At 40.3% G+C, this 20559-nt stretch overlaps 1 protein-coding gene across 1 annotated transcript in view; it reads right to left on the minus strand.

Moving 5' to 3' along the window:
- The window catches only part of Dpp4 (dipeptidyl peptidase 4), an 80099-nt gene extending 60135 nt beyond the window's left edge, over positions 1 to 19964 (minus strand). The window contains exons 1-2 of the mRNA XM_074070955.1: positions 19768 to 19964; positions 19154 to 19265 (exon numbers count right to left, since the gene is read on the minus strand). Coding sequence (XP_073927056.1) covers positions 19154 to 19265; positions 19768 to 19773 — 118 coding nt within the window. The 5' untranslated portion in view covers positions 19774 to 19964. The remainder of the gene's footprint in view (positions 1 to 19153; positions 19266 to 19767) is intronic.
- Positions 19965 to 20559: the final 595 nt, after the last annotated feature.

Below are 20559 nucleotides of genomic sequence, written 5' to 3' on the forward strand. Positions count from 1 at the left end.
TAAGAAGAAACATGCTCTTTTAGCTTATAAATGCATAAAGTTGTTAAAAACAGACAAAAGAGATATCAGGTTATAGAGTTTCTGTGTTCTATACAGTAATCAGTTAACATTCCACATTGATAGCTTGTATCTATGATAGGTATAATGAAATATAATGGTGTTAATTCAGAGTTTGCTCTAGCAAAATCACAACCTCAACATAGGGACAAAGGGAAAAATCAATACAGCGGAAGCAGAAATTGATTGAAAGTCTTCTTAGCTTCTACACCATATGAGGGCTACCATCCATCTCCATTCAATCAAAAAACACCATAACAGGTTGAGTATCTGGTGACTTTGAAATCAGAAAGCCCAGATTTGAGCTCAGGCTGTCTTACTGCCTTGGGTCTTTAAGAAAATTATTGAACCTTTGTTATGGTTTCAACGATGGCATCTCCTCAAAAATTTATGTTTAAATTTAATCCCCATTGTGGTGGTTTTAAGAGGTGTGGCCTCTTGGGGAAGTGACTAAGTCATGAGGGCTCCATCCTTATGAATGAGCTAGTGTTTTATAAAAGGCTGGAAGGAACTAGTTTATGTCTTTTTGCTGCACTAACTTCCACCATGAGATGCTGCTGCTGTAAGAAGATGCCATCAAGGGAGCAGGCTCTTCTTACAAGATGCTGAACCTGCCAACATCTTGATCTTGGACTTCCCAGACTCTAGAATTATGAGAAATAGTTTTGTGCTCTTTATAATTTTCCAGCCTTGGGTATTTTGTTGTAATAACACAAAAGGACTAAGGCAAAAATTTGTCCCAGAAAAGTGGAGTGTTGCTAAGCTAAGTTTTGGAACTGGGTAATGGATAGAGGCTGGAATAATTTTGAAGTGCATGCTAAAATGCACTTCATGCTATTGCAGTGAATGGAGCATTAAAAGCAATTCCAGTGAGGGCTCAGAAGAAGAGAACTGTAGTGAGAGACTTAGACTTCTCAGTATTCTAAGTGATCATGATCAGAATAGTGGAAGAAATATGGAGATAAAGGATACTAGGATGAAATCTTAGAATAAGAAATAATATTTTGGAAACTGGAGGAAAGGCCATCTTTTTATAAAGTGCCAAAGAACTTGGTTAAATTGTGTCCGTGCCCTAGGGCTTTGTGGAAAGCAAGATTTAAGACTATGAACTATAATATTTGGTGGAAGAAATTTTTAAGCAGAGTGTTTAGAGTATTCTATTCTTCTAACTGCCTGTTGTAAAATGTGAGAAGAGAGAAGTGAATTATAGACTGAACTTACAATCAAAAGGGAAGAAGAATTTAAAGATTTGGAAAAATCTCAGTTTGGCTTGGTTGCAAATATGAAAAAGTCATATTTGGACAAAATACCAAGGGTGTGGCTAAGTGATTATTTGATAAGGGGATTAGTATGTATAGAGGTAAGCTAGATGATATTTCTTCCATTCTGTTTTGTGTTGCTAAAACAGAATATCATACACTGGGTAATTTATAAGCAGTAGACGTATATTTGGCTCATGGTTCTGTGGGTTGGGAAATTCAAGATCAAAAAGCCACACATCATAAGAGCCTTCTTGCTGTGACAGAGGGCATCACATACCAAGAAAGTATACAAGAAAGGACAAAGAGGGTGCCAAACTTGTTTTTTTTAAGCAAACCCACTCCTGCAATAACAACATTAATCCATTCGTAATAGTGAAGCCCTTATCACCTGAATACCTCTCTAAATTTCCAACACATAAACTTTGAGGAAAACATTTAGAACAGAGCAAGTGTTCATTAAAACACTGTAAGAATGACCTCAAATGCATTTTGGAGATTACTGATGCTGCCCTTCTCATTACGAACCTGAGTGTTAAGGCTTGGGGGCTAGAACTAAAACAAAAGATGGATGTTGTGTGCCTACAGGACCTCAGCATTCACTACCTCCAGCTTTCTGCATTCTGGGACAGTGTTTTCCAGCTTTTTCATGTGTGTGGCTTAAGCAGGCTGAGGTATGGCTCAGAATGCTACTATGGAAGGTACAAGCCATAATATTTGGTGGTGTCCATGTAGCACCACCTCTGTAGGTATACACCTTGCACACATACTTCTATCCTGTGGAGGTATGGTAACCTCCACCTAGATTTCAGGGGATACCTCAGCAAACCATAGGGCCCATTCAGAAAGCTGCCAACTATTGAAAGCCCCACCAGGGAAATGCTTAGTGGAGCTGTATAGGATGCCTGTTAATGAGACCCCATTACTGTGGAGCCATCTGTAAATGCCCACCTGGAAAAGTCACAGGCACAAGACTCCAACTCATGAGAGCTGCAGCATGTGCTGTGCTTAGCAAAGTCATGAGGGAGGGGAAAGGCTCCTGGACCCTGCTTCAGTGTGTTTGCAAGGTGGAGCACTGAGTCAAAGACTTACTCTCGAGCATCAAGATTTAACATTACTTGCCTTGTCTGGCTTTGGAGTACCTAGGACCTTTCTTCTTGACCATGTCCTCCTCTTGAAATGAAAATATCTATCCTATCCTGTCCTACAATTGAATTTGAAAGCACATGACTTGCTTGATTTCACAGCTTTACAGCTGGAGAGAAATTTGCCTCCAGATGAATCTTACTTGAGTTTCACCTATATCTGATTTAGATGAGACCCTGGACTTTAGACTTTCAGTTGATACTAGAATGAGTATCAACTGAATACTCATTCAATGCCCCACAAGGCATTGAATGCCTTGATCTTGGACCTCTTAACCTCTAGAAGTGCAAGAAAATGAACTCCCATTGTTTACTAATTACCCAGTCTGTGGTGCTTTGTTATAACAGCACAAATGGACCAAGACAAACACTTGAAATCTTAAGCTTTTGATTTATAAAATGAAAATAACAGCATTCTTAAGTCCATGGGAATTTGCAATGATTAAATGAGATAATGTGTGTACTATATGACGCTCAAGACTTAGAATTTAGGACACCCTGAAGATATGTTACAGTATGTATTCTACCTTGTTCCAAGCACATGCAGGCAATCATGAGCACCTACCAGTGGTGCTGAGATTAAATATTTAACTTCAATAAAACAATAGCCAATTAAGTTTCATTATGACCTTAATAAATTAGCATGATACCATTATAATGTGAAAACATCTAAGATAAATGCAATCTAATCATTTGCTAAATGCTAATGAATGTCACATCCTTTCTTCAACATGCCTACAATGACTCATAGTGTCCATAGTGGAAATCAGAAGGTTACAAGTTGAAAGGAAACTTTGAATTTAATAGAATTAGAGGATTTGTAAAGAATGGTTTCTCTGATTGCTACAGAAAAGAGGCATTGAAAATAATCACACACAAAAAAATGAAAATAATTACAACAGGTTTGCCTTCTCAATAATAGAAACATCCTAAGTATATGGAGTGGCATCAGATAAATGTGTTGCTATTGAGCTAGAGCCTGTAGAATGTTCAAAGTGTGGACTTTAAACAGCTACCTTAGAATCAGAAGAATAGGTGATTAAATTTTTATTAGGAATGCGATTGATTATTGGGCTGGGGTTGTAGCTCAGTAGCAGAGTACTTGCTTAGCATGCATAAGGACCTGGTTTGATCCTTAGCATCACAAAAAAAGAAGAAGAAGAAGGAAAAAGAAGGAGAAGGAGGAGAAGGAGGAGGAGGAGGAGAAGGAGAAGAGGAGGAGAAGAAGGAGGAGGAGGAGGAAGAAGAAGAAGAACAAGAACAAGAAGAAATAATAATGGGATTATTGATCATTATATCTCAAATGTTCAGTCCAAAAGGCCAACCAAGGGATATAATGTGTACTTCCCAGAGTGCATCAGTCTGGAGAGGAAAAAAATTAAGTGTTGTAGTCAGGCCTGGCCATAGCCTTATGTCCTACTCTCTTATCATTCCGCTCACCTGCACTAGCATCCAAGGAGCTCCTAGTCATAGCAGACCCACTCCTGCTTTGGGAACTTTGTATTTATTACACTTTTTGCCTACCATGTTCTTCATCCCCTTCCCCCTCAAACATCCAATGCTTTAATGTTTGCTCCCTTACCTCTCACCTTTTTTAGATATTTTTTTAAAATTTGCAGTACTGGGATTTTGAACACAGGACTTTGCACTTGTTAGGCAAATGCTCTACTAATTGAATTATGCCCTCAGCCTGTTTTTGCTTTAGTAGGGTAGGGTCTTGAGTTTTTGCCAATGACCAGTCTCAGATCATGATTCAGGTCTTATTTAACTGTTCAATGCCTTCTGTGGGAGCTCCTTCTCCCACAGAGTACTCTACTGTCCTTTCTGGCATTTTCTTTTCCTTAGCAGTAATTCCATCAAATATACTATATATTTTACATATCCTCTTGCTTTCTTTCTGCCTCCCTTGAATACATATGTAATCTCCAGTAAGGGCACTGTGTTTTGCTTTGTTTTATTTTATTTATTATCATACCACTATAACTTGGGACAATGCTGGGCATACAGTAAATGCTCAATAAATAGTTGTTGCATGAAAAGACCAAAGGTAGACAATACAAAAACAAAAACTGACATCTCCAAGCACCAACATAAGTACTCCAAGTGGCTGAGGCATAGGAAGAGCAGTGGGCTCAGCCAGGTGGCTCTAGATAGAGTTAGAACAGGCAGGCTGCCAATGGCCTCTATCAGTTTCAGCCTACTTCTCTAAGGTATGCCAATCTTTCAACTTACATTTCTTTGCTCAATAATGCTGAAAAGGAGATTTATAACTATATTTCCAAGATCCCTGCATCTGTAGGATTCCTGTTAGGTTTTGCCAATAGGCAAAATACAGAAAGATCAGACACCAGTGGGAGAGGAGAAAGGACTTCCTTCCTTTTCCTTGCTGGTCCTGCCAGCATGTGGCCAGAAGTAGCAGTTGCATGGCCTCCAGCTTCTTCTGTGATACCCGCTTAACCTGCTTCAGCTTGCTTCTCAGCTGAACCAGAAGGAGCTGGGTGCATTTCACACCTCAGCATTCTGTGCTCAAATCATCTGTGTTTCTTTTCTTCCTCTTTATTCCCAAGCCTGAAACATAGCTCCTTCCTGTAGATACCAATTGTGAGTTACCCTAGAATTCTTCTTTTGTTTGTCAATCTGTGCAATCAATTTTTATATTATATCCCTCTGCTGAAATACTTACCATGAATTTAATATTCATCACAGTACCTTAACTGATACAAGAACTTATTCATCTTCCCATATACCAATTTTCTATCAGTTATAAGAGCACAACATATGGACCTGGGGTTGGCACACGTTTTCTTAAATGGCTAGGTGGTAAATACTATAGACTTTGTGGTCCATATGGTTTCTGGTCTAGTTACAGGTACTTAAGTGAGCCCATGGAACTTGACAGCCAGCACAGTCAACCTGGCAAATATAACTTTATTTACAAAACAGTCAGCCAATCCTGGCTGAAGTTGGATGACACACCTAGATATTCCTCAAAATTGTGAACAGTGGAACAAAGAAACAAACAACAAAAACAATTCTTAAGATCAGTTTGAAAAACAGATGTTAATATTGAAACTCTGATAACCTTGAAACACTAAGACTATCATCTTACAGTGCAGCAAAGTGCAGGTGGCAGAATATTCATGCCACCATCCAGGTCAAGATGAAGCTATCTGCAACCATCAGTGAAGAATGGTGAAGCTGCATGGACTGACTGAGCTGAGCCCCTGCTGTGGCTCAGGAGGCTCTGCATATGGGAACTCAGCACTAAGAAGGTGACAGGACTGCTTTATTCATTTTGAAAACAAAAGCTGATTTTTTTTTTTCTGATTATAGTCACCCTCTTGAGAGTCCTTGATAGGACTCTCTTGGGAATAAGTAAGACAACCAATAAAGGCCTAAAATAATACTTACAGGGTGTTTACACCCACCTAGTTGACTAGCAGTGGGCTGGGTGCAATCCAAAATGAGAAACAGTTGAAAGGAAACTTTTTAAGAGTATGGGAAATGACCTGCAGGCCCAAGAAATATGCAACGATTTTATTTTAGCACAGGGCTGCTTTCTCTGATGATACACACTTGAAATAGTTGTAGAAAGACATGCTTGGTACATGCAAGCTAGAAATCATCAGCTGGCATTCAACAGAAAATTGATGACAGAACATCAATATTGAGGTAGCTGAAAAGTTCTAATACTGACTCATTGAAGGATCTTCCAGAAAGATTTATAAGTATAATTAACAAGGCTGCCTTTGTGACAAAAATTTATCATCTAGGATGCAAGGTAAAACAATCTTGAAAAAACAAAATCGCCACAGAAATTGACCCCAAAGCAGTATTTGCCAGACAAACCTTTCAGGAGTGTGGGACAAGTGTTATTATACTACTTGCCTCGGGGAATATTAAAGAACAGTAGCATTGATTCCAACATGGCTGTTAGAGGGAAGAAGCAGAAAGTGTGCCTCCTAAAGTAAAATCTTGGAGAGATGCTGGAGACACACCTTACAGGAAAAATCCCCGAGAATAGGCAAAACTTTGACTCCTCCACAAGTCCACCCTGCGCATAGCATCTCCACTTCACATTAAACGGAAACCAGGAGGGCTCCCGTGCCGCTGCTAGATGCCAGTGCCCAGACGGCTTGGGAAGACACAGACCACAAGGTGAGCTAAGCAGTACATGGTACTCCCACAGACAACCCTGGGCCAGATTAGCATAGCCCCAGACAGACCAACCCCCATCCAGGGGAAAAAGAAAAAAAAAACTGAATAATAAGCAATAATAACAAAAAAGACACATAACAAAGAAGGCGGAGCACCCTGAACACTGAAGGGGGAGGTGGGGAAATCCCTCACAATGAGCCGACTGGATAAGGCAGGAGCTGCGGCACTGCTCAGCAACCAGGAGCGGGAAAGCTTGTAAAAGCAGCGGAGGGAGGAAAACTCCACAGGGGAGGGGGAAGACCCACTTCCCACGTGAACTGTAAATAAACATGCTGGCCTGAGAAAGCGGGTGCAGTGTCACCTCCCCCAGTGTGCTTGGAAGGGGGAAAGCTTGTAGCAGTGGCTCGTGCACAGGAGAACGCTGAGTGAACAAAGCCTGCAGGGCCAGGTGAGTGTTAAGCTCACTCCTGAGATCTGCATAAATAAAGCCTGCAGCAACAGCAGGCTGACAGCAGTGGGCAGGTGAGCCACAGCCTCAGATACCATTCACAGAACTGTCTCCAGACTCTTTTTTTCTCCCTTCCTTTGATGAGACAACAACCGAACTACACCTGCATGCTGAAAAACTTACTGAAACTTTATTGCATTTTAACTTGGGACACTTTGTGTTTTTTTAGTTTATTTCCCCTTTGATGAGACAACGACAGAACTACTTCTGAGACACCATCTCCAGGATTGGAGGCTGAGGGATGAACACCAAAATTATTAAGAGTGAAACTTTATTGCATTTGAACTTGGATATTTTATTTTTTTTAATTTATTTTTTACTTTTTTCATTTATTTACTTTTTAAAAATTTTTATTTATTTTTATTTTTTATTTTCAATCCTCTCTGTCTAATGCCTGCTCAGCTTACTGTTGATTAGTACATTACCTCTCCCTGTTTATATCTTTGAAACTTTTTTGTTGTTCATTTGTTTTGTTTTTTCTACTTGTTTGTTTATTTGTTTTTCCCTTTTTCTTTAACTTCTTTGCTTTCCATCTTCTCTCACCCTTCCATTCTAAATATCACCATTGTTATTATTACAAGCTAGAAAATACTTAATTGCACACAGCACAGGGACAATAACAACACCAAAGGCAATGACAGGAAGACAGAAAAAGCAGGGAAACCAGTTTCCCCACAGCAAAAAATTAGTACAGGAACCAGAGGGAAATGAAGAAAACAGATACTCAGATCCAGACTCCAACAAAATGAAGATAAACTATGCCAAAGAACCCAATGAAGCCCACAAGAACAATCTAAAAGAAGAAACACTACAAGTAATCAATGAGAATTTTATAGAGATGATACTGGATATGGTTAACCAAAATGTACAGAAGACACTCAAGAAATTCCAAGACAACAAAAATCGAGAATTTGAAAAAGCACAAGAAGAAATAAAAGAAACCATAGAAGCACTATACCAATATTAACTCAAAATGGATCAAGGCTCTTAATATCAGACCCAAACTCTAAAGTTGATATAGGAAACAGTAGGAAATACTCTGCAATTAGTAGGTATAGGTAAGAACTTTCTCAATGGAACCCCAGCAACACAGCAACTAAGAGATAGCATAGATAAATGGGACTTCATAAAACTAAAAAGCTTCTGCTCAACAAAAGAAATGGTCTCTAAACTGAAGAGAACACCCATAGAGTGGGAGAAAATATTCGCCAGCTACACATCAGACAAAGGACAGATAACCAGAATATATAGGGAACTTAAAAAACTAAATTCTCCCAAAACTAACGAGCCAATAAAGAAATGCGCAAGTGAACTAAACAGAACTTTCTCAAAAGAAGAAATTCAAATGGCCAAAAAACACATCAAAAAATGCTCACCATCTCTAGCAATAAAGGAAATGCAAATTAAAACCACACTAAGATTCCACCTCACCCCTGTTAGAATAGCCATCATTAGCAACACCACTAACAACAGGTGTTGGCGAGGATATGGGTAAAAAGGAACCCTCTTACACTGCTGGTGGGAATGTAAACTAGTACAACCACTCTGGAAACAAATTTGGAGGCTACTTAAAAATATAAACATTGATCTACCATATGATCCAGCAATACCACTCTTGGGGCTATACCCAAAAGAATGTGACACAGTTTACTCCAGAGGCACCTGCACATCCATGTTTATTGCAGCACTATTTACAATAGCCAACTTATGGAAACAGCCAAGATGCCACTACTGACGAATGGATTAAGAAAATGTGGTATTTATACACAATGGAATTTTATGTAGCCATGAAGAAGAATGAAATGTTATCATTTGCTGGTAAATGGATGGAATTGGAAAACATAATTCTGAGTGAGGTTAGCCTGGCCCAAAAGACCAAAAATTGTATGTTCTCCCTCATATGCAGACATTAGATCAAGGGCAAACACAACAAGGGGATTGGACTTTGATCACATGATAAAAGCGAGAGCACACAAAGGAGGTATGAGGATAGGTAAGACACCTAAAAAACTAGATAGCATTTGTTGCCCTCAACACAGAGAAACTAAAGTAGATACTTTAAAGCAACTGAGGCCAATTTGATTGTGTCATGTAACAAAACTAACCACAAGAATAAATTCCACCAAATTCACAATGTCAGCAATTGGTAACTGAGAGGGAAGGTGAGGGGAGGAAATCTTAGGGCTCATCTTAGAATTCTGCCTACACAATCACCTTTACTGCTAAATTGAGAATACACTGTGAGGAGGTAAGAAATGAGTAGGGAGATGTTTGCTCTAATACAGATAAAAGTGAGGTGCCCTGGACTATGTGGGAGCAGTGAAGATGGTAAGCTTTGGTCAAACTCTGAAAGAATATGATGATTCAGTTGATAGGAATGCTGACCAACTGGACATTACTGTAAATGAGAGAGAGAAGCTGAGACATAGACCTTGGTGACTGCAAGACTGGAATTACCATTTTCTCAGACAAGATACACTAAGGAGGGGGATAGGTTTGGGGGACATCTTACAATTGTCATTATAAGATACCAACACCACATCCAAATGGAGATGTCCAGTAGGTATATATGCACCCAGGGTTTAGGAAAGAGGTCTGGTCAGGTTTAGGAAAAAGAAGATAAAATTTGAGAAATGTCAGGTATTTTAGGGTATGGAAGTGAGTAAGAAATAATGTGAAAAACATAAGAGAGGAAATCCTCAAAAGGTTGGGAAGGATTATGCATTGAAGTAGAAGGAAAACCAAGAGTAGTGGAGACAGAGAAGACAGAGGACCAGTTGACAGGCAAACGAGACACAGAGTGAGAATGGAGCTCTGGATTTGGCAATATTGAGGTATTAGGGACCCTGCCAAGAAAAGAGCAGTTTTAGTAGTGAGGCTGTAATAACAGAAAACTCAGGGATTCTGCAATGAAGAGACAGAGAGATTAGGAGGTTGGCAGGGATATGGGGTGGAGAGAGATATTTTCTTTCATTGTTTCCAATTTGAAGAGTACGAAAGATTGTAGTGTGTTTATGCTTGAATAGAGTTGTACAAAATGGAGATGCCATAGCTGAGGAAGTAGTTGGAAACTTGCCTTTAGGTAAGCAAAAGGGGTTAGAATGCAGTGCACAAATGGAGGCAATGCACAAATGGAGGCACTGCACAAATAGAGGCACAAATGGAGGCACTGGAGAGTTCATCTATCATCTTGGGTGAGGTAGTGCACATAGGCTGGCTAAGGATAGACAGTTCCAGTTTTCTTTCTTTCTCCCTTCTTTTGGGGGGAGTGTATTGGGATATTGAATTCAGCGTCTTGTGTTTACTAGGTAAGTACTCTACCACTTGAGCACACCTTCAGCCCTTTTTGCTTTGTTTTTCAGATAGTGTCTCACTTTTGCTGGCCTTGGGCTGAGATCCTCCTGTTTTTGCCTCCAGCCTAGCTGGGATTACAGATATATACCACCACACCCTGCCCCATTTCAATTTTCCTATTAAAATAGGAAGCAAGGTCCTCAGCTGAGAATGAACGTGGAAAGAGGCTGATAGAGGTTCAAGAGGAAAGATACAGGGAATTGTCTACCGGGAGGGTTGGCAAGTGACCAGTGTGGAAAATGTGGGTGGATTATCAGTCAGGATTGAAGGACCACATGATATTGAGTTCTGTGGGTTTTTTCAGTGTAATCAAAGCATTTCCATTTAGATGAAGTCATTACCACACAGATTTATTTTTCCCTCCTGGAAATTTGACAAGAAAAACTTAAGTCAATTAGATTCCATATAAAATTTAATTATAGCTTCTAGATAATGTGAGGTTGTTTTGTTTTTTATTTATTTGTTTTTATTTATTTTGTTTTAATGGCCATTAATTATTTCAAGTTCTACTTTCCTGTGATAACTTTTACATATCCAATATTTGCCATTTTTTAAAAAAACTATTTTATGTTCACTATTTCTGCCACTTTTTCTCATTATATATTGAATAAAAAATGATAGTTTACATGTACTTTTAGAAGAAATTTAAGAGTGATTTGTATCTTAAATACTACAAATTCAATTCTTCTCTGGTCTTGATCACTTTGGATGTCAGGATATAAAGCAAATGCTGGGGTTCAAATGCCTTGAAATAAAAAAGGAGGCATCAGAGAACACTGCCTTGGGGTGGACAAGTATCTCAAGTAGTAGAGCACCAAGTACAAGGTCCTGAGTTCAATCCCCAGTACAAAACAAAACAAAGCAAAAATAACAACAAAAAAATGCATTGCCTTGCAAAAACAAGGCAGGTAGGAAAGAAAGTGAGAAGAAATGAAGAGAGTTATAGCTGTTGATTCTCTGGAGATCAGTTAGCTTGATGCCTGTCCTCTTTTCCTGGAAAATTAAATCTTCCTTAATGCAATGAAAAGAGAGCAATAACAAATGTCTGATATGCCTACCTAGACCACCTCCCTTTTAGTCTCTCAGAATTCTTAGCTCAAAATAAGTGCTTCCCGTCCTCCTTCCCAGGCTAAGGAGGGAGATTGCTCTCCAGAACCAGAAAGGAAGGTCTTCATCAGTCTATTCCAATCACGATGACATATTACAGTTGCTGGTGATTAATTCAGAAATCAACAAGGGTATCGTGTTGAGCCAATAAGACCTGGGGTAAAACGTGCCGCAGATTAGGGGATTTCAAGAAATGGTTTCCCTACAGATACAACAGACCACAAATGAGGAACAGTGTGTTCTTCCTCCCTGTGAAACAGCTGTGTGAATAAGTGATGTGCTGAGATGCAACAGCTGTGCTCGACCATGACAAGACACACTTGAGAACATAAGCCAAGAAATCGTCTAAGGATGGTAGTTATAAGATGCTCATGGGTGACTTTATTAATAAACTCAAAACTGCCTTATTTCTGCACTTCTGGTTACATTAAATGCTAATAACAGCAAAATGACATAACTAGGCAGTTTAAACAACTTCTGGTCAGGTAGTCTATTACTTGCAGCCAAAAATATCCTGTGTGATATAATCCTCATGTAGAATCTGGGGGCTGTAAGTTGTTGAGAATTATACACAAATATGAATTGCATGCCTGGGATTTGGTCTGGTGGCTGGAGAAGAAATGTAAGGATCATATTCAGGTTCATTAATCATTAACCCCTTATGTTTGGCTGGTTTCCATATAGACTTTCCAGGACAGCACTTGTCATTTGCTTATGATTTCTATTGCACTTTGATCATTTACTAGAAAGGTACTGAGCTCTTCAGATTATAGTTAATATTTATGTTTCCTTTAGAATTGTGAATTATTTGAAGACAAGGGCCATAACTATCATCTTTATATCCCTAGTGACAAAACAACATGCCCAGCATTTAGAAAATCCTCAATAAATAAATATTTGCTGAATTGGAGAATTACCCTCTGTTGACAGTCTGTGCTGGGTGATTGTGATTCAGAAGTGCCTCTGGGTCTGGCCTTGGAAAGGGGAAGCCTGATCTGCTAGAATGAGAGACCTAGGCCCAGGAACCCTGCAGATTTGCTATTTCAGGAAGGAAACAGTTTTGGAGGCAAGAGAAAATTCTCCACTTTAGGTATATAGCCAAGGAATCTTTATTATCTTCTCCCCTAACTCTTCACATTCCTGTCTATTGCCTCACCTTCAAAATACATCTCATTGAAAAATTACTTCCATCTCCAATTTTACCACTCTTGTCCAGCTGCCACCATCTTCCACCTGGACAACCATCCCTTAATGCCAACTATTATGTACATAGGAGTCAGAGGCACATTTTTGAAATGTAAACAAGATCATACCTCACTCATGCTTAAAATCATGCCTGGAAGAAAAGAGAAACTCCTTTCTCTGTGTATGTGTGTTTTTCCCGCTGCTTTTCATCATGGTGTTTATTACTGTCTGACATTACTTTTGTACTTTTCTATAATCTGCCTGCCCCATAGATTGTAAAGTCCAGGGGTTCTGCGTCCTCATGTGCACTGTGCAGGGCTAAGTCTCCTGCACCTGCTGCAATACCTGACTTGCAGTATGGATTCACAAAGTGTTGTTGAGCTGACAAATATTGCCTTGCTCTGGAAAGGTTTTAAGTCTCGTATTGATTTTTTTTTCTGTATGGAATAAAGAATATAATCCACAAAACTTGTGGTTTTGACCTTAAGAAGGTGGGCCCCTTCCTGGGGCATCTGTCTCAGTTTTAGGAAACTAAGTGCTAAGTCAGGGAACTTATAAATGACCTTTCCCTCCTGATAGTCTGCCGCCCTCACACCCACCATTGTCCTCAGTTATACATCCCCAACCACTGTGGCTGCCAGAATGTCAGAAACGAGATTCTTGATGACTTTGGCTCTACCTCACATTCCTTCTTCTGGAGACTTATTTTATTGTTATGATTATTTTGTTTGGTGGCTCTGTGGTTTGAGCTCAGGGCTTCACACTTGCTAAGGAGGCACTCTACCACTTGAGCCACTCTGCTAGCCCCTTCTTGGGGATTAGCTAGTGAGTTATGTGACCTAAGCTAATGGGTTTACTTGTTCACCCAGTGAACCAAATAACAAAGAGATGTGCACAGTTATAAATAAGAACCAAATAACAATAAAGAACAATAAATAATAATAAAGAACCAAATAACAAAGAGATGTGTACAGTTAAAGAAAGCAAACGGTCTATATTTAAGTTACAAAAAGCTTCCTATGAAGTATACTTTTGAAGTACAGAAACAAAACTGAAAATAAAATACTTGGAAACCAATAAAACTTAGCTCAGAAGTGCTAATTTTGTGGTATCAGGCTATTCCAAAATTGAGAGACACACCCTCTTTTGGAGGACAAATGGAGCTGTGAAGACTAAAGGTGAAAATATTTATAAGACATTGATTTACAACAATGAAAAGATTGGCATCTAGTCATAAAGCAATGGTTAAACATTAACCAAAAAAAAAAAAAAACCTCTACCATCAAAGCGTTTCTTCAAATCAGTTATTTATGAGAACCAGCAGGTTCAGGGAAGGCTAGAAATCAAAAGATTTGGATTCCCAAGACACAGGACTTACTTGCAAACTCCTAAACTTCCTAGGCCTTGGTTTCTTCAAGTATAAAGTCAATACATAACACATCTCTCTGAAATGTATTGTTCTGTGAAGATTAGATGAAACAATACAGTGTGGATTAGCCATGAGGCAAGTGAAATTTCGTGCAAATATAGATGTACTATTACGACTGCTGCTATGACTGCTACTCAAAGGCCATTCAAAGGCACAGGGTGCCAGGCTCAGGTGTATCGTGGTGGTTAAAGAACATGGTTAGCATGCTGTGTTAGGCCCATAGTTCAATCCCCAGTATAAAAAAAAATTTTTTTTTAAAAGCATGGACATCAATTCTGGGCTGGAACTTGTTGCCTGTACAGCTTTGGGTAGGAACAGAAGCATCATCATCTGGCTTGTTTCCATAGAACATGTAGAATAGATAGATTAACAGTAATGAAATTATAATAGACCTGCATAAATGAGAAGTTGTAATAATTATGCTAATATGACCAAGTGGATTTTATAATGGAGCAAGCTAACAAAATGATGTGAGATTTAATTGTATCAAGTATCAGCTTTAGAGTCACATTGCCAAGTGTGGATGCCAACTCTGCCAAACACTGAGCAAGTTCCTTAACTTCTGGGCAGCCATCCTCCAAAATGGTTCAACAATATCCCCTCCTGGTACTTATGCCCCTGTGTAGTGCCCTCTGCATTGTATCAGGGTTGATCTATGCCACCAACACCAGGCAACAGTGTGATGCTAACAGCACTATTTCTGAGGCTAAGTTATAAATGGCACCCTGGCTTCCTGTTTAGTTCCTCTCTTGGATCCTTCATTCTAAGGGAAGGCAACTGTCTTACTACTCCAAGAGGTCTGTGTGGTGGGGAACAGAGGCCTCTAGCAAAACACCCTTGTGAGTGAGCTTGGATGGGATCCTCCAGCTCCAGTCAGGCTTTCATATGACATCTTATGGCAACCTCATGAGAGATCCTGAGCCAGAATTCCAAGCCAGGCCACACCCAAATTCCTGATCTGCAGAGACTGTGACATACCAAATATTGTTTTAGGCTTTGTTATGCAGTGATCTGTAACAACCTCCTCTCAAAGTTTCTATAAACCTCTGTACAAATGGAGATGATTATAGCACATCTCTCAAAAAAGTTGTTTTAAAAATTAAGTGAGAAATATATTGACAGCCCTTAGCCCAATGCATGTGCCAGTAAACACATATTATTGCATGTTTGGATGCCTTCTTCCCCAAGTGCAAGCTGCTCCTACAAGTTATTTACAGTCACTGTCCCCCAGGGCTTCAGCACTTTAAGTCATCAAATTAAAGTACGTTGAGAAAACTCCAGTCAGTCCTTTTATGTTGTCTTTCTCTAACCAGTACTGGGCAAACAATCTTCTCTTTCTCTGGCTCCCCTTTGAGAGAACATGCAAAGATTTCTAAGACAGAGACAGTTAAGGCACATGCTACAGCTAGGGAATTAAAAGCCAAAATTGCTGCCTGAAAAAGACTAATCACTGAAGACAGGAACACTCACAAAGGTTGACAATAGTTAACTGAGCTAGCTGGAATCAACTTGAGCTTTTACAGAGCACGCCATTTAGAAATTGTCCTCTGACATATACAAAGCTTTCATTCAGACTTATTTCTCTGCTTTTCAACTGGGAATCGATCCTGGACTTTCTCAGGCAAACTTCATAGATGTTATCTTTTCTCTCTTGGGTTATTCTTGTCTCCTCACTTTTGGGTTTTCTTTTATTACTGATGGGTGGGTGAGCAGTCAAATTTCCTACAAACTGAAAGAAGGTATTGAGGAAATTTACTGGTAAAGCAGAGAAAAGAACAAAAAAAGAAAAGAAATACTTCTATTCCTTAATAAAACTCAACAATAAAACTATTTGACAACCAAATATTTCAAACTGCAGCATATAGTACAAGGTCAAAAGGGAAGTAAAGGAATTGCAAATAGCAAGGTTTTATTATCACTAGACCATAAGGATTTCTTTAATTTTGTACAAGTGAAACCTTTTTATACATTTTACTACTGATTCTTTGGTAAGCTGAATATTTAAGTATGCATTATCTTTCTATAATAAGATAAGTGAAAATTTTTAAACAAAATACAATCTTTTTATGTATTCAGAAGGGGGCAAATTTTTAATTTTGCTTAGAGAAATGCAAGAAATTTTTATGCTCACTTCTGATCTCAAAAAATTTTTATTCAAAAAAAATAGGACAATAGTATTAAGCCTCTTCCCCACCCCCATATTCTCTCCTGTTCCACTATGTCTAGTTCTGCTAAAGTTAGCGTTTCATATGGAAACACTTGACCTTCTCTTAAAAGAACCTCTCAGGGGGAGAACTTGGGTTTTCTCCTTTATTTAGCTGTTTAGTTCCTTTCAGCTGTTTAGTTCTTTGTGTTTCACATAATCTGGGTCTTTGTTTTATTTTTCTATCAAATCTCCCTTTCCCCTTCTTCTCTCCCTCTCTTCCTTTCTTCCTCCTTTTATCCCTTTCTTCTCTTTATATTTCCTCTCTTCTCACTCCCTTCCTTTCCTTGTCTGCACTTGTTTGATGTTAAACCTTAGTGGAAAATATGGAGGGAATCTCTTGGGAGGGATGTCTGGATTCTTTTTTATTTTTCTTTCTTTCTTTTGATGGTAGCGGGCTTTGAACACAGGGGCCTCACACTTGGGCTAGGCAATTGCTCTACCACTTGAGCCACACCTCCAGTCCTAAAGGATGACTGAAATCTTCAAAAGAATCATTAACTGTGGCATAGCTCTGTGGAGGATTTAATGAAAACACTGCACTCCTAAGCTTTCATTATTTTGCTGTCCATTATGATAAGGCAGAAATTGAGAAATTGAAACAAAATGACTTCCTTTTTCTATCTAAACATATCTACATGGAAAGTCAGAAATACCAGAAAGAGATAAGTTTAGATAAGCCACCACGAAAGCACATCTCCCCTCAGTTGCCAGAGACATCCTTAGCCGCCCTCCCCCTTACCTCTTATGTTTGACCAGTTACAGAAAATGTCTAGTCATTCATGTTTTTGAGTGCCTGATAGCCTCCAAACTGTGATCTGCACTGTAAGTGTCCTGAGCTGTTTTCCTTTCTTCCCCTTCCAGTCTGGACCAATTTTGTTCCACCTTCCCATTGTCACCCCCAACAGTCCTGCCATGCTCAGAACTCTCCAGTACCTCTGCATCATATACATGTTAAAATCCAACTCCTTCTCCTGATACCCATCCTCCTCCCTGGCCCCAGAGTTGCTCCTTTTAGAATTCCAGAATATAGGATATGAACTTTTGTCTCTGTTGTCACACAAGCCATTCGTGCTTTCTGACTATTCAAGCTTCTCCACCAAACAAACCTCTTGTGAGAAGTCTTCCATGGCTTTCCCAGGAGAGCTTCTTGTAGTCCCCGGGGCCCTTTGCTCAAACCTCTCTAATTTGAATCTTAAGAGTAGGTAAATAAAGACATATGACTCAGGAATTCTCCTCAAGAGAACATTCTTGAAATTTATTTGGAGAAGAAGCTGGTGCTGTTTAGGGGAAAGAACAAAAGAGCCCCTTCCCATTCTGAATACCCTCCCAATAAAAGAAAAGTCCTTATAACTAACTGGAGCAAGCCCTATGGAAGGCAAGTTCATTAAGCAGAAGACCCCTAAGTCCCTAAGAGCTTCAATGCGGGTCTTCAGGGGTTTATCAGTCTCCCATTCCTTCTAGCTTCCCTTAAGGGAAGTTCAGGTGATTGCAGTCTTACCCTAGCCTTCCCATCATGCTGCAATGCTTCAGTGATGTTTTGGAAATAAACAGACTATCCAGGTTACTTTGGTGTAAAGACACACACACGCACACACACGTTACATGTACTGTGTTACATACATATACATATATATTACAAATTGTATTTGCATATTTCCACCAAACTACAAACTTTTTGAGGTCAGAGACCTTTATATTTATAAAATTTGACCTTTTTACTTACAGTAGCTAGCACAGTTCCTGGAACATAATGTAAGCCCCATAAATATTTATTGATTATATGAATGTTCCATCTTTTTCTCACATGGTTTTGTGTGTGTTGTTTAAATATACACATGTATCACTTTATGAAAATAGTTACAATTTAACAGTTTATAAGGCAGAGTCAAACAAATGGACTGCCATTTAGTAGCTTAAAATGGTAGCAACTAATGGTTTCTCTAACTAAATGCCTTTGGCAGTAGGTCATCCTATTCAGTTATCTAATCTTTGGTACTTTTGGCACCTTTGCCCCATCAGCCCTACATACTAATTCTAAATTGTTGCCTTGAATCTGGATAAGATTCCCTGAGGATGCGGGCACTGGCTACATTTCCTGGTTTACTAATCCATCCAGAGAGATTGCTTCAGTTGACTGACTAATTTAGAGTACGTGTAATATTGAAATGAAAGTAAGTGTTTGAAAAGAAGAAGGAAGAGAGGGACCCAAGCTAGTTATCCCATTTCCTTGTATCAAATGATGTGTATCCCATTGTCTAATATTTCATATTAAAAGCTAGGGCTAAAAAGATAGATGCAGGTGACTTTAAATGAAATAATCCACTAAAAAAATTCTTTCTCAAAATTGTGTTTTGGGGACTTTCTTTCTCATTTTTTTCTCTTTCCTCTTAAGACATTCTTATTGCTGTGCTTGGAATCTTTAAACCCTGTTTTCTTTCCTTTGGAGATCAAAACCACAACTGTAAGAAAGATAAATTTAAATTGAAGTTTTAAAAATTAATCTAAATAAAAAGAAATCCTGACTCTCTCCTATGTATTTGTCATACATAACAAAACGTGGCAGCTGCTCACATCCTAAACCTCAGAGACCTGAGAAGCGAGTCAACTTGCCTCACTAGAAGCTGCAATAATCCCGTGGAAGCCTTCTCAGCTGCCCCCTGGTACACTGATCCAAGTCCCCAGCAACATTCCTTGCTTCTCTTAGTGTGGAAAGACAGCACCTCGCCCCATCTCCAACTACCTTACCTTTTTCAAATGTTTCAAACTTACTACCTTTGTTCAGCAGAACCACAGGCACGGTGATGATGGTGACAAGCGCAGCAGCACCCAGCAGTCCCAGGAGAACCTTCCACGGTGTCTGCAAGCCGGTCAGATCATGTCCAATTAGAGGGAAGCCCTTGGCTCTGGTCTGGGTAATAGGGTGGGGGCGCGGGCTGCTCCGGAAGCAGCCGGGTTTGCAGGTGGGCAAGCGTTAAGAGCGAGGCCTCCGGCTGGAAGGGTATGAAGTTCGCTAAGGCGGACGTCCTGGAATTTGTGGCCTCTGAGCACGTTAAGTGTTTTGTTTCTCCACTCCTACCCTTCTGATACCAAGTGGCGGTTCCAGCCCTGATTTCATGGGTGGCTCTCCCGGACCTCCAGGGCTCGGCGCCTGGGTCCCAGCAAGAAACCCCGCAGATGTGACAGTGAAGCCAAAACTGTGGGATGTCCCTTCACCTGTTAAACTGGCTCTGGGACTTCCGCCTACTAATAGTCCCGGCCCCTTTCTGCGAAAATATGGGCAGTTTGGGAAAAGTTTGCCCAAGAGGCACCGACATCTCGACCCTGGGACTAGGGACGTGCGAGGCGAGCTGGACACTCACCTTCATCGCGGGCGCCTCCTCTGAACTAAGCGTTCGGTGCCGGAGCCCAGGCAGCAGTCAACGCCACCCGACAGGGACGTCTTGCTCCGCTGCTCTGAGCCGCGGAGTCACCCAGAGCTCGCCAAGTTTCTGCCCCGAGTTAAACATTAGTGAGCATCCAGCCCGCTCCGTATAAAGGCGCCGCGAACAGGCAGCGCGCGGGCAGCGCGGGACAAGACGCGTCCGGCGCGGGGCACTGCCATCCCTGCTGGGGGCGCCCGCGAGTCGCCTCCCCGTGGGCGGTGAGGGGCGATGGGCTGCAGCCAGAACGCGCAGGGTGCGGGAGGCCCGGGGACCAACCAGTGAGTGGTGAGGCTGAGCGCTGGGTATAGGGTCTTGGGCGCCTGTGGTCCCCTTTAGCTGAAAGGGACATTGGTATTTAGCTAATGCAGCCTCCAGTGGAGAGGTCAGGGAAGGGAAGCCCAGAAAGGGCATGGGACTCAGTCAACTGTCACAGCTCACTGCTGGTAACTGCAACTAATACCCAGGTGTCTGTCTCTTGCCAGTGAAAATATGATGGGGGAGAAGGAGTTGGGTATCCAAGACTATCTGGAAAGCAAAGAGACAGGCACTTAGAGGTTCAGTTGGGTATCCAAGACTATCTGGAAAGCAAAGAGACAGGCACTTAGAGGTTCAGTAAGTGTGTTTACCCTCCCCAGAGAATTCCCACCTTCTCATTGAAATGCCAAAAATAATAACACTGACACTTATAGGGAACTTTTCCTAAGAACTGCTGTAAGCCTTTACTGTGTT

Source organism: Castor canadensis, chromosome 4, assembly GCF_047511655.1.
Source record: "Castor canadensis chromosome 4, mCasCan1.hap1v2, whole genome shotgun sequence".
Lineage (NCBI taxonomy): Eukaryota > Metazoa > Chordata > Mammalia > Rodentia > Castoridae > Castor > Castor canadensis.